At 37.4% G+C, this 14,259-nt stretch overlaps 1 protein-coding gene across 5 annotated transcripts in view; it reads left to right on the top strand.

The window, feature by feature from the left end:
- ATP8A1 (ATPase phospholipid transporting 8A1) overlaps positions 1-14,259 on the top strand; it is a 254,190-nt gene that overhangs the window by 229,100 nt on the left and 10,831 nt on the right. For all 5 annotated transcript variants that reach the window (XM_037829701.1, XM_037829703.1, XM_037829702.1 and 2 more), the window contains 2 exons: positions 11,256-11,344; positions 12,082-12,174. In XM_037829701.1, the coding sequence (XP_037685629.1) occupies positions 11,256-11,344; positions 12,082-12,174 (182 nt within the window). The remainder of the gene's footprint in view (positions 1-11,255; positions 11,345-12,081; positions 12,175-14,259) is intronic.

Below are 14,259 nucleotides of genomic sequence, written 5' to 3'. Positions count from 1 at the left end.
TTAAGTGAAGGTATCCTCTTGTTGATGCCTTAGTCTGGACACGTTTATGGCTTTAGAACTGTAAATTTTTAACCTAATAAATCTCCTTTTAAAAGCCAATCCATTTCTGGTATTTTGCATTCCAGCAGCTTTAGCAAACTGAAACACCGTGAAATGTGTCAGCTTAAACAATGGGAATTCATTAGCTTACAGTTTTGAAGCCAGGAAAATGTCCAAATCAAGGCGATGCCTTTTTCCCCCCAGTGACCACCTGCCAGCAATTCTTGGTTCTTCTCTCACATGGCAAGGCACATAGCAGTGCTTAACAGTCTCTCCCTTCTCTTCTGGGTTTCACTGATTTTAGCTTCTTGCTTCTGTGGATTTCTCTTTCTCTGTATAAATTTCATTCTCGTTAAGGACTCCAGTACGAGGAATAAGACCCATCCTGATCTAGTTGGGCCATGCCTGAAGTGAAGTAACCTCATCAAAGGTCCTACTTACAATAGGTTCACCCCCACAGGAATGGATGAGATTTAAGAACATGTTTTTCTGTGGTACATACAGCTTCACACCACCACAGGCTCCTTCCTGGACATTGCATTTCCACACTGGCCAAAAGCTAATCACATGGCCACATCCAAGTGTAAGAAGAGAGCCAGAGGAATATAGTGGTGACAAGGAGGACAGTGTTTCCATCCAAGAATCAGAGTGGTTGCATCTAAGGAAGAAGGGAAGAGGGGATGTGTTGGGAGGCAGCTAGAAGTGTCAGACATGGATGTCAGTGATTTTTCTTCTTTGATTCAGACAAACTTTTATTTGTTGAACTATATCTACTATCCCTTTCCTTTATAGCCTTTTGCTTTTGTCTATTTAATCATTTCTAGAAACTTGCACGATAGACATACACTTAGTATTAATACAGATGGCTTTTTGTTATAAGATACACAGTATTCCAGAAAGTACCTGAAGCCATAGAATAAAGCCATATATCAGCTTTTATATGTCTGTTTATACCTGAGTGCTTTTTGAAGTTTTGAGTTTTTCAAAAATAATTTTCAACAATATTAAAATATAGCGCATTCTCTTTTCCACACTAAATTACTAGTAATCAAACAATTGATGTTTTATGAGATGATTTTTAAAACTATAAAATACAGACCATCACAAAATTATGGAAACCTGTAAGAATGATGTAATAACTAAAAATATTGAGCACTGAGATAATGTACCCTGTTTTATACAACCTTATTGAGAAATATAACATTTTTTAATTGTATTTGTCATAATAAATATTTTGTTACTCATTCTGTCCTCATTTTTCTGTTATTCTTAAGTTTTTTAAATAAAACGATAAAGGAGAGTAAAATAAAACAAAACAAATTCTGTTCTTAATTATTTTTACTCTTCTGGGAACTACATTCCTAGAAAAGAAATTTCCAGAACCACACATTACCTAGTGCTCTTAATTCCTCTTTAGAAAAACTGTTTTCTTTGGAGTGTTTAGTTCTCACCATCTATTGATATATAGTCAAATTTTACTTTTTTGTGGAAAAATTAGCTTCTAATTGATCCAGGTCAAGCTAGCTCTTCCTACTTTTCCTCTGGATGTCTTTCTAATTATTTCTTGTATCATTCAGCTAGACTGAATATTGATTCTGAACCCCACTGGCTTATTATTAGGGTGAATGCCCCTCCTCCAACCCCTCACCACCCCCCAGACATTTCCAAGGGGAAAAAAAAGCATATAAATGCTGTGGACTGGTATCAAATTTACATATTTTCTAAGGTTTTCTTTGTTTGGGACAATTTGTATATTTTTTAAGATTTTTGTTTGTTTGGAGTAATTCAAACAATGGTTTTCTTTGTCTCTGAGTAATCAAGATAATCAAGAGCTGCAGGGAATAATTGTAAACATATTGGGATTTATCCAAAACACCCTTCTCTTTAATTATTTTCTGGGTGTTCTGCTCTATTTTTAGGGGAAAGTAATAATTCATCCTGTATAATTTTCCAATTCAGCTGAGATCTGTGAAATGCCCTGTGTGTTAGGGCCTAGAGTGGGTGTCAGTGGTTTAATAGTTGGAAAAAAGAGTCCACTCTGAGGAGCTTGAGTCTCTTGGAGCAAACACATAGATCAACAGATAATTAGAATCTGAGATGCTGCTAATCATTATGCTTGGGATATACAGGGGCTAAAGAGAGAAGACACTCACCTCACAAGCAGCAGTTTAGAAAGGTTTATTGGTGCTGCTGTTACCAAAGCTATCCAAGAAGACAAGTAAGAAGGACTTTCCAGGTAGAGAACAGCTCAAGCAAAGAAGGAGTTTGATGTTGCTAAGGTAGGAAGCAGGGAATGGCTGGTGCTGGACTTGGCAGGTTAAGCAGAAACCAGGTCACAGAAAGTTACATGCATGTCATTAATGTCATTACTTTAAGCCATGGAGGATGGCTTTTTGTTATAAGATACAGAGTATTCCAGAAAGTATCTGAAGCCATAGAATAAAGATTTGAAGCAGAAGTGGTAATTAAATACGAGTGATAAACTAGTGTGTCATGAAGAACTTTCTTTAATTTTTACACAGGTGTGTATATATATTATGTAATATACTTGAAAATGTGCACAAATTCTTTTCAGCTAAAGTAGGACACGTCAAAGACATTACTCAATGGTAAGCCCCAGAATGTAGAACTTCAGGTTTGCAGTCCTCTGTCTTTAGGTTTTATCAGAAGGAAGTTTTGAGCCAAATTACCCAAGATGTGGGGACACTGAAGAAATCCAGTGTTCACGTCTTCAAGCCACAGTTCATATGCGCTTGGGATTTGTTTCTGATTAAAGTGCAAAGGGGCCAGTTTGCCACTTAGTGCTCACCCAGTGATGCTTGTGCACCACCATAGTTAACCCCATGCCCAGGTGCTGCAGTGAATTCAGACAGGTCCATGCCTCTGAGAAAGGCTTAGACATCATGTCACATCATGGTATTTCAGAGGCCTGAACCAAAGACACTGTCAGAAATATTTGCAAGTTTAAATTCAGATGGCACAATATTTTAATGTCTGAAAGCAGAACTGATTTTTGATGGGCTGATGTGAAGTTCCCATACATCAGTAGTAGTGGTTCCAGGAAAGGACACATCTTGATACGATAGCATTCTATATATATAAAACTTACATTTTTCCAGAAAAATGTGTTAAAGTTGTGGATGTCAGCATTCACGGTACTAAAGGATCTCATTGTTTCTCAGTTTTGGTGAATCAGCTCTTCTATCCCAGTCCATTGAGGGTGGGAAACTGAGGAAGGGAACGCAAGGAGAAAAGACTTTATGGGTATCCCTGAGGTTGGATGAGATGGGCTTAAATTGGAATATAGCAACAGAGATGATATCTTTTCTGAAGAGATGTCTAGCCGATAGAGCGCAGAGGAAGCCTAAAGGAGAAGAAGGTGAAGAAGAGCTACAATTTGGTTGGGCAGATCCAGAAAGTTTTTATGAAAAGAAACAATACCTGCAACCCTGCAGTTGTGCATTGAACTTTTTTTTGATGATGATTTCATGAAGAAGATGCTAAGCAGATTTTCTTGAGGAGACCGGAAGGATTAACTGAGACATAGAAAAATGCAAGAGAAGTTGATTAATCCTATAACAGGGTAGATAGCTTTAAAAAAGAGAAAAGTGGGAGTTTCAGATTTGGGGGGATTAAATACCATAGTACAAACCACCTCTGAAGCATTAACATTACCAAGATGTTTCAAAGGAGCGATAGCCAGAAAGAATAATCGGATCTGACACCATACCTGATCAAATGATAAGAAATACTAATGGATGATTTCTACACTTTTGCAGCTTTTTTCCCTAATGTGTTATTAACTCTCTTGGAAAAGCCCTAAATCTTCAAAGACAAAATAGCCCCCAACACAAAGAAAGATGAAAGGTCTCACAGCAGCAGTATGGAGAAATCTTAGCCAGACATGTATATAGTCACTGGAGAGAAAATTAGAAAATTTAACAAAAATGAGAGAAATATAAGAGATATATTAGTGTATTTTCAGTCTTTTTCTACCCTTACTTTATATGTTTATCTTTGATTAAACAGTTTATTCTTTCAACAAATATACTGCAAAGCACCTAACCATAGTTAGGGATAAAGCAGTGACAAAAAGAAAAATCCTGCCCTCGAAGAGCTTATATTCTTGAGAAGATAGAAAGCAAACAGATATAGGTATATTACATTGCTCACCAAATGGTGGAGTATAACATAGGGAAGGGGAGAGGAATACTGAAGTGGGAGTGGGGCTGGAAAGATGACATTTGAGCAGAGGTCTCAAGGTGTGTGAGCAGGAACACCGGCTATCAGGGGGTACAAAGGCCAAGGGCCCTGAAGAGACCAGCGTGGCTGAAGCAGAACCAGGGAGGGGAAGAGTGGTAAAAACAGTTCAGAGGTTGGGACTGCAGAGGCAGAGATGGAGGCAGATCATCCAGAGCCTCGGGGCCAAGAATAAAGACTGTTGCTTTGATTCTGAGTGGGTTGGAAAGTGCCTGAGGGCTGAATAGAGGAGCCATGATCTGGCTGCTCTGTTAGAAATAGACCCTAGGGGGACAGGGAAAAGTCAGACCATGCAGAAGGCTCTTGTAGTCATCCAGGCAAGAGATGATGGGTGCTTGGGCAAGGGCGGAGGGGGTATGAAGTGGATATATTCTGGATATACTTTTAAAATAGAGCAGATAGGATTTGCTGAGACGTGTGGTATGAGAGAAAAGAGGGAAGCAAGGATGACTCCTCTAAGTTTTGGGCCTGAGTGGCTGGAAGTCTAAAGTTCATATTTGGGACTAGGGAAGATTGTGTGATTTTATATTCTGCTGCTTTTTGTTTAACATAGCTAAGTATTGTGTTGTGTAGCTAGTAAAGTCTTCATTAATACTTGTACCAGATCTTCCTTCTCTTCCTGCCCATTCAATACCCCCCAACACACACTACCATTATTTCTAGGTAACATACCTTCCCTGGATTCATGAAATAGTTCTGTTGATTCATGTTGCAAAAAAAAAAAAAAAAAAAGATAGCTTAACATGTTTAGCTTTTAATCCATGTTGCTCAGCTTTTTTAACAGAAAAGACAACATACATTGGAAAGGAATGGTTAGGGAATCAGATCAACTTCTTCCCTCTCCCGGGTCACGCAAATGGCAAGCTATAACTCCATCCTGAATAAATCTATGCCAGAGCACAAGAAAACCAAGCAAACTGCTACCACCAAATTTCATAAACCTAGTCTCAAGGCACTGGTGTTTTTGACTTTTAATCTCTCTAAATGCTAGATTGTAAGAAATGAATTATACAAGTTATTTTTTGAGCAGCCACTGGGTGGTTAAGCACTTGGGTTATGAGAATTAATCAACATATATTTCCTTCCCTTACAGAAATCATAAGGAGCTTTTAGAAAATGGGAGATAGATGGCACCATAATGGAAGCACAGAGTAGGATCAGCTAACCCCGTCTGAGGAAGGAAGTGATAGTGACATCTGATATGAACATTGAAGGGCATGTAGGAGTCATAAAAGGGATAAGAGTAAGCAAGGGGACATCCCAGGAACTGAAACACATACATGTAGCTGGAGATGGGAGCTGGCTTGAGAGATGGATGATATTGGGGAAGCAATCAAGTCAGTTAGGAGAGGTCTTGAAACCATGTTAAGGATTTTGTACTTTATCCTGAGTGCAGTGTGAAGCCATTGAAAGGGCTTCATGTAGAAACTGCTAAAATCTAATTTGTACTTTAGAAATATCCCTCTGGCTGTAGCATAGACCATGGCTAGAAGTAGAACAAGACTGGAGTCAGGGAGTCCAGCTATGAGGCTATTGGAGCAAGACCGGATATTTGGACTGGGATCGTGGCAGCAGGGTTGGCAAGAAGTGGGTAGGTCTAAAGTTATTATAGAGTACACGCGAAAGAACTTGGCAATATATTGTATGTGGTGTAGAGGCGATTCAAAAATGGGGCCCATATTTCTGTCTGAGGTATGTGATGGTGATATCTTTCTCTGAATAGGGAGGATAAAAGGCTTTTAGGGGAAGACAATCTGTGTTCAGTTTGGGATGTGTCAGATTCGAAGTGCCTGGGCAACATTCAAGTTCAGAGCTGGAGAGTGTCTTTGAAGTACAGGTGAGACCTTGGCCACAGGATTTGTGGGAGAGCCCCATTAGATGATAATGGAACCTGCCAGCCCTCCTAGGGAGGTTGTTTAAAAATGATAACAGAAGGCTAAGGCTCCAGAGAGAATACCAAGAATATTTTATCTTTCCCTTTACTCGGGTCTCTTCCGAACCATCAGTTTTCTAATAATTGCATTCTGTGAACATCTTTAACAGCTCAGATAATATTCTTTCATATAGATGTACAGTTACTGAACCAGCCAAATAGTGTCATATTAGTTTTCTCTAATGTTCTGCTATTTAAAAGAACCCACTGTGAACATTTGCATTCCCCGATATTAATTCCTTGATTGTTAGGAAGCAGCATGTGGGGAAAAGGGTTCCATAGTCAAAAAATACATTTGGGAAACCTTGCTTTAAAAAACTATCAGATACTGTTCTTTACTCTGATTTCTCAAAGCCTTAACTGTTGTAACTCAGCACTGTGATTTTCTAAGAAGGGACTGCCATGGTTTACGCTTTTAACTAAATCTTGGCCAGGGGGCCCATTTTGGGGGAGAATTTTGCAAGACTAGTGCCCACAGACAGTCTAATTAGATACTAATCTAAATGCAAAAGCTGTATCAAATTTCAACACTGCTTTAGTTTCCCAGTTACTAAAACAAATACAATGCAGTGGGTTGGTTTAACATTAGGACTGTATTGGCTCACGGTTTCAGAGGCTTCAAGGCTTGCTTCCTTCCGGGCTGGTATCTTCTAGATGGCCAGCAATCATTGGGGTTCCTTGGCTTTTCCATCTCATCGCAGCATACAAGGCGGCATCTTCTCCTTTCTCTTCTGGGTTCTATTGGTTTCCAGCTTCTGGCTGTGCCCTGTGGCTTCTCCATCTGTGCTTTCTCTATAGGAACTCCAGTGATAGGATTAAGACCCTATCCTGATTCCATTGGGCCATACCTTAACCAAAGTCACCTCATTAAGAGGTCCTATTTACAATGGGTTCACACCCCAAGGAATGGATTAAGAACATGTTTTTGGGGGTATGTAACTCCAAGCCACACAAACACCTTACTCCAGAAATTGAATCATCAAATTAAAGGGAATGAACGTTTGTGACCTTGGTTCACATTGCCAGTTACCTTTCCCAAAGGCTAGTACTTTGTTGGTGGGAATATAAATTGTTACAGATATCTGTTTCAGCATCATCCCCACCTACACCCATCTGTAAAAGTGAATTTTTTAATCCAGTCTAGTTTGACAGTGTTTCTGTGACTACAGAGAGGCTCAGTGCTTTTCCATTTTATTTATTACTTGTTTCTTCTTTTGTGAATACCTTCTCAGATATTTTGCCTATCTGTTGAGATCTTTGCTATTTTTATGAAGATGAATGGGCTATTTTTATAATCAGATTTTAACCCAGAATTTCATATATTTGTAGCTGTCATTCTCCTAGTTTCTGGTTTATCATTTTCTTTTAAGAAATATCCTTTTTGAATGTGTGGGAATTTAAATCATTTCTTTAAAGCATTTCCTTTGGTAGTTTTCTCGCTGTTTTTAAGCTTGGAAAGACCTTAACTAAAGCTTTATCCAGGCACTTAATAAATAACCACTTTTGGTGTTTTTTTAAATTATTGTTGTTAACATTAATTCTTTGTCGTGAAATGTATTTTAATTTATCTTCCTGCCCTCTCCAGAAAAAAATAACTAAGCATGCTTTGCAGCACTATTTTTTGAATAATATTCCCTTCGCAAATTGTTATGCTCATGCAGTCTTTAATAATTTCTATGAAAAAAATAATTTATCTCCATTTCCAAAATTAGCAAATTAAGATGCGTGTTTATTAGTCATCAGTTACCTCGGTCTACATTTCAATACTGCATTTCAAAATATTAGCTGAGACAAGTATGTATTGTGATATTATTGTGATGAAAACCATGAAATTTATAAAATGACTTACATTTAATATGATATGATAAAGATTTCCTTCCTTGAAGTTTATGGTATGGGAAATGGCTAGACAGATCACTAGAAAAATAAGAGTGTTTAAAAACAATTGAAAATTAAATGAATAACTGAGAGTTTGTTACAATCAATGTTAATAATAAAAGCAGCCGCTTTACAAACATTCTTTGGTTGAATTCTAATAATCCTGGGAGGGGGGACGTTTTAAAGCCGAGGAAACTGAGACTCAGAAGTTACTTCCACAAAGTGTGTTAGCTGAGAAGGGCCAAGCCAGATGTTACCAGGGTTGTTTACCGCCAGACCTACTCAAATTGGAGTCCAGGGATATAGTCCTGGAGTTCCCCAAAAGGCTTCTCTTTTAGAAGGTGTCCATATATTACCCAAGAGTAAGAGTCACAGCGCTCAACTCTGACATTTATAACGTAAAATGTAGAGGTAGATTTTTAAAACCGCATCGCTGAAGGCTTTTAGACAAGTACCACATTTAAATTATGTCTCGTACAAGATTGAACTTGGAAACACTGAATGCTGCAGAAGTGCTTCTCTGCCTGGTGTGGGAATCTAGGTTGCTCAGGGTTCACCCCATTGTGGGTCAGAAGGTAAGCCCCTCTTATCTGGTCAAGCCTCCCTGGCTTAGCTAAATGCAGATGAGCTCATGCTTTCGCAAACCTCCTTTCTCTGCAAGTTCACAGGGAGATTTCAGAACAATTCCTTTGCGGAAATGTGCATTTTCGGGCAGCGTAGGTTTATTTTTGAAGCCCGTGTGGTGCCAACGTATTTCTGCAGAGACAAGCGGTTGTTTGTTCCCCACTCAGGGCCTGTGCCCTCCAGTTTACCAGCTTTGCAGAGCTTTTGACTCAGCCTTTCTCAGCTCCCTCCAGGAGCCACTTTTGTGGCAGATTCCATTTGGTTTCACAGGGCCCAGAGGAGGGGTGATGGGGGCTGCTTGGCATGACCCACAAGTCCCCCACATTAGAAGCAATTTGCAAACCGCTCTTGGAGGGAGTCAGAGCCCAGCCCCAAACAAGCTGCTCCTGTTACCACCATTGTCTGTGGGGATCCGTTCGGCTTTTCCCAGATGACCTGCCTGCGAGGGGAGAGATGTGAAAAGTTACAGACAAAAATGGTTTCTACAGAGTGAGGGGGAGCTTTCTTGGTCCAGAAAGGAAGGAAATACCTCTGTGGGATTTTATTTTTTCCCCCTCTTCATCCAAAAAATACAAAGAGACTCTGTCTTTAATGCGAATGTCGGCTTTAAATCTTTTAGGTTTGGATTAACCTCTGCACAAGAAAAAAAAATCTGACAGGCTTTCAGATATGATGCAGAAAACCTTTTTTTTTTTTCCCCTCAATTCATGTGGTTCATTTGTAAAGCCAAAGGCTGGGTGGACTGAATAGTGGGTGCCAGTTGTTCCTCCATTGATAGTTAGCATCACAATAGTCAGAATTAGCAGCCTCCAGGCTCCACCACCATTTTTGCCTTTTCCACCAGGGGACATTTAATGCAAGGTAGCAAAGGCAAGCATAAATCTTTCTTCTCTTACCCCCAAATTAAAATATATTAAAATTAAGCCAAGTAAGCTTCGTATTTTCAGTTACATGACTTAGAATCTGATTTTACCTCTTCCCCCCAGAAGGAAAAAGAAATGTTTGTTTTTTTTTTTTTTTACAGTTGTTACCTTCCTAGAAAGCTTCTTTCGATTTAAACAAAACCCATTGCCTTGATAGACATTTCCTATTACATAGTTATTGTTGGTTTTCACTATTGAGGATGTCAGCAAACGTGTCAAAGCTCATGTTTTGCTTATAAAATAAAGTGACTTTTATGTGACTGGTTTTCATTTAGAATATGGGTATTATTCCATTGAACCCACGTGGCAAAATGTATTTTCTGAAATTTTTGGTAATGGTATGGTTTTATTTTTAAAATAAGTGTTCAGAGCTATTTTATGCTATCTGGGAAAAAACTTAGCATCCTTGAACTCTACCATTAGCCCATGTCAATGTACAAAAGAATTTTAACAGTTCCTTGTCCTCAGTTGAGAGTCCAAATGAATAGGTAATCTGAAAAATAATTTTAAATTAGAAATCTTTATATTTGATAAGAATTCATTGATGAGGATTGTTTGTGTGTAATTGTTTGTGTGTAATTGTGAAACTGCCTACATAAGAATTAAACTCGAGATTACTCTTAATTTCTGAATCATCCCTGGTAAAACGAAAATTTGCCTGTGTGATTTCCAGTAGGTTGTCAGTGTGCATCCATTGGTTGGCTACTTTTTAAAGAAGTTATAGCAATACATTTATGAATTTAAATAGATATTACAAATTTACTTTTGATAAAACTAATAGAACTAAAGAAGAGAAACAAAATATTTCAGCTTTATCATACACTATTCCTTTTAAACCTTTTATAATCTAATTACATTACAAAGAAATTTTTTATTGTAATTGCAAACAACGAATAGAAGTTATTAATTTTTCATCATCGAATCATTTCCTTTGCAACCCAAAAGGCTCTAATAAAGCAATGTGAGATTTAACACACAATGAAGGATTAAAGTTATTTTTAATATTAGAATTATTCCTACCTAATATCAGCCAAAAATAATCAAATTACTTCATTTTCAGAGATAATTTGATTATACTACTTTCATGATGTATCTGCATGATTTATTAAATAATATTTTACAAAAGTAAAGTTATTTTTCATTTGCCAGAAAAGTAAACTTGTTTCAAAATAGGATTTATTTTATGTGCTAGCATTATAAGAGAATGTAATCCAGAATATGTTTGAAGCTGGCTCAAAAACACTGATTTTGATATTCTAAATTATAAAAAAATAAAAAGTCAATGTTTAATCCTCCATGCATTGGCCACAATAATAAGAATTTCACTTTAAATTATGAAAAGATTTGGCACATAATAAATCTTTGCTATATTAGCTGCTTGAGGAAAAAAAATAGGTAGTAAATGCTTATTTTAACACATTTCACAAATTTGAATTCAGAGTTATTATATTACTGTCTTGCAGAATAATATTCTTAAAATGATTTTACTTAAAATCATATAAAAATTAAATGTGAGTGGTATTAAAATCATATAAAAATTAAATGAGTGGTATTTGTCTTAGTTTTTAAAGTAATATTGCTTTTGATGATTTTCTCAGGCAGCCATGTTGTTTAGTTCGGGAGTCTTTTGGATGGGCCTGTTATTTATCCCTGTGGCTTCTTTGCTTCTCGATGTGGCATATAAGGTGTAAGTATAATACTCAGTTATGTATGCAAAAAATATAGATGCATATTCATTCTCAGCCTTCTCTGTTTTAACATCAGCTTAAGAACGTAGTTTGCAGAATAGAAACTGGAAATATTAATTCATTCTAAATAAATAAATTAATAAAGAAGAAAAGAGTCATTGAGGAACTAGAAAACTGAATTAGTTTAGAAGACTGAATGAGAAGGAAAGCAGGTAGTTCTAGTTAACACCAGGAAGAAATGCATTGGAGAGAATTATATTAGAGAGGTTTTTTTTTTTTTAAGAAATTAGCCTGAAAACCAATACAAGGTAGAAGAAAGGATTCTATTATCTCCAAAGACATAATTTTTTCTTAGTAAATAATTGTTGTGTTTGCCTGACTCTAAACATACGTAAAATATAGACTGTAAGAAACAAAAACCTTACTAATTTTTCTCACGTGTTATGTTTTAAAATGTTAACTCTTACCACAACAAAAGGTATCATTAAAGTTAATTATATGTTTATTTAATATTTAAAGTTTTAATATTGCAAATGGAAACCAGTTATTTTAAGACATTTCTCTAATTACATAGTGCTCAAAAGTGACTAATTTTTTAGATTCTATTGAAAAATTGCTTGTACTTTGGGTACTGTTGTATTTATCAACAGCATGATAGTAAACCAGATATCTAATTTTGTAAAGTTTTAAGTCTTCACAAGAGTATTTCCGTGCAACTTTTTTTTTTTTTTTTCAGTATCAAGAGGACTGCTTTTAAAACATTAGTAGATGAAGTGCAGGAGCTAGAGGCAAAGTCTCAAGACCCAGGAGCAGTTGTGCTTGGAAAAAGGTAAAATATACACTAAATGTGTTCTTCTCCAGTGAACTTTCGATTTGTCTTTTACCAGTGGTTGGGCGTAAGTGGTAAACCTGTTTTGATCAGTCAACCTGGAGCTTATTTTAGAATCTGAGAGATGTGGATTCAAAATCGAATCTGTCACTCACTAAACTGTGTGACCTTAGCCAATTGCTTGATGTCACTGAGCCTCAATTTCCTCACGTATAAAATGGGGGTGAGAATATCTCCCTCATGGCTAGTTGTGAAAATTGAGTAAAATACTGTAGATAAAGCTCATAGGGTAGTGCCTGGTGCTTAATGAGCATTAAATGAATGGTAGAGAACAATGTTATTGTGTTATAAAACTAAACAGGAAAAAGAAGACTTTTTTTAGCTTGAAACAGTATCCAAAATACATAGCATGTACTCAAAATCAGAGCTTGACAATCAGCCAAACTGCCATGCAATTGCATTTGTGATTAAATCTGTTATTAGGAACTGACCTAGACATATATCATATATGAAGCAAGTTATGTCATCAAAATCCTCTTCCTTACTCCCCCACTCTCCCCCCCAAAAGAAGCAAGGTTAGAACGCTACTCAAATTCATTAAATTCACAAAGCATTATAAAAAAGAAATAAAAATTAGTTGAAAGCAGAGAATAATAAAATACAACTGTGGAGATAGCACCAAGAATTTGTTTGTTTATTTGTTTGTTTTTTATCTCTTCCATCATGCTAGAATGAGCTAGCCTGGTTTTGCCTAAATCATAGCAAATGTTTTGCTCCAGTATATGTCACCTTTATCAGGATTCACTGTTACTCAATTTGACACAATGGCGTAAGTGTCAGACTGGGAACTCAAGCTGAGACCCTCACTTCCACCTCTCACTTCCTCTCACTAGGCCTGTGGGGCACATCACACATTTTAAAAATAATGTCACTGGCGTTTGTTGAGCACTTAACTTCATACCAGGGTCTGCAGTTAACATTTCACATGTGCTATCTGATTTAATCCTTACAACAGCCCATGTTTCCCAGATGAGAAAACTGGAGTTAGGTGTGACTAAGTTCCCAAGGTCGTAAGTGACAGAGCTGGGCCTCAGATCCATGTCTTTTGATTCTAGAGCCCTAGCTCCTACTCATTCACTGCCCTGCCTCCTTTTGCTGCATTTTCAAGAATGGGGTGTAGCAGCAAAAAGAGAATAAAACTAATGAAGTACTTGACCTCCCTAAATCAGTTTCTCTGTATATGTGATGGGAAAAGTAATACCTACCTTTGAGCTTGTAGTAAGGATTCAGTAAAATGAAGAGTGTAAATGCCTAGACAGTCTATGAGACAGAGTGAGTACTCAGAAAATGTTAGCATTTCCCCTCCTGCCTCCACCATCCCCTTCATCTCTATCCTTTCATCTGAAACCTTATCACAGGCTTTGTTGTAGGAAAGGATCTCTATCCAATTGCCTGCCACAAATTGTCCCTCGGTAAATTTCTCTCTCTCTCTCTCTCTCTCTCTCTCTCTCCCTCTCTCTCTCTCTCTCTCTCTCTCTCTCTCACACACACACACACACACACAACACACACACCTTTAAAAAGATACGGTAAAGGTTCTAGCTCACAAAAGTATAAATAGAATCATTTATAGACAATTATTAAGTAATAATACTATCAGTGTTACTATCTGTAGGAATAAATCTCTCATATTTGCAAGAGTAAAACTTGCCCCTCCACATGATATTTAGTTTGCTCAGTGTATCAGTGACTTTGACAATTTGTAAATCAGGCTGAGGGGTGAATGTGATGCTCTCTAGGTCCTAATGATTCCCTGAGTCTAGGATGCACAGAGCCCCTCCCACAAATTAAAATAAGTCAGAGCGCCTAAAAGGGAAAGTGGATTCAACCCTAAATCACCACCAACTTCTCCTAAGAAAATGCTATCAGATAAATTTCCTGCCACTGCCCTGCTCATTTGTCTGAAATGGCTATTCAACTTTTCATCAAGAACATGGAAATGTTAGCTGTTAGCTGAATACCGCAGACCTGGTATGACGGGAACCCCGCATTGTCTCTGCTGCCCACTGGTAATCAGAAAGGATG

Source organism: Choloepus didactylus, chromosome 3, assembly GCF_015220235.1.
Source record: "Choloepus didactylus isolate mChoDid1 chromosome 3, mChoDid1.pri, whole genome shotgun sequence".
Classification (NCBI taxonomy): domain Eukaryota; kingdom Metazoa; phylum Chordata; class Mammalia; order Pilosa; family Megalonychidae; genus Choloepus; species Choloepus didactylus.
Note: the sequence above shows the minus strand (reverse complement) of the source record. Positions and strands in the feature narration are given on the sequence as shown.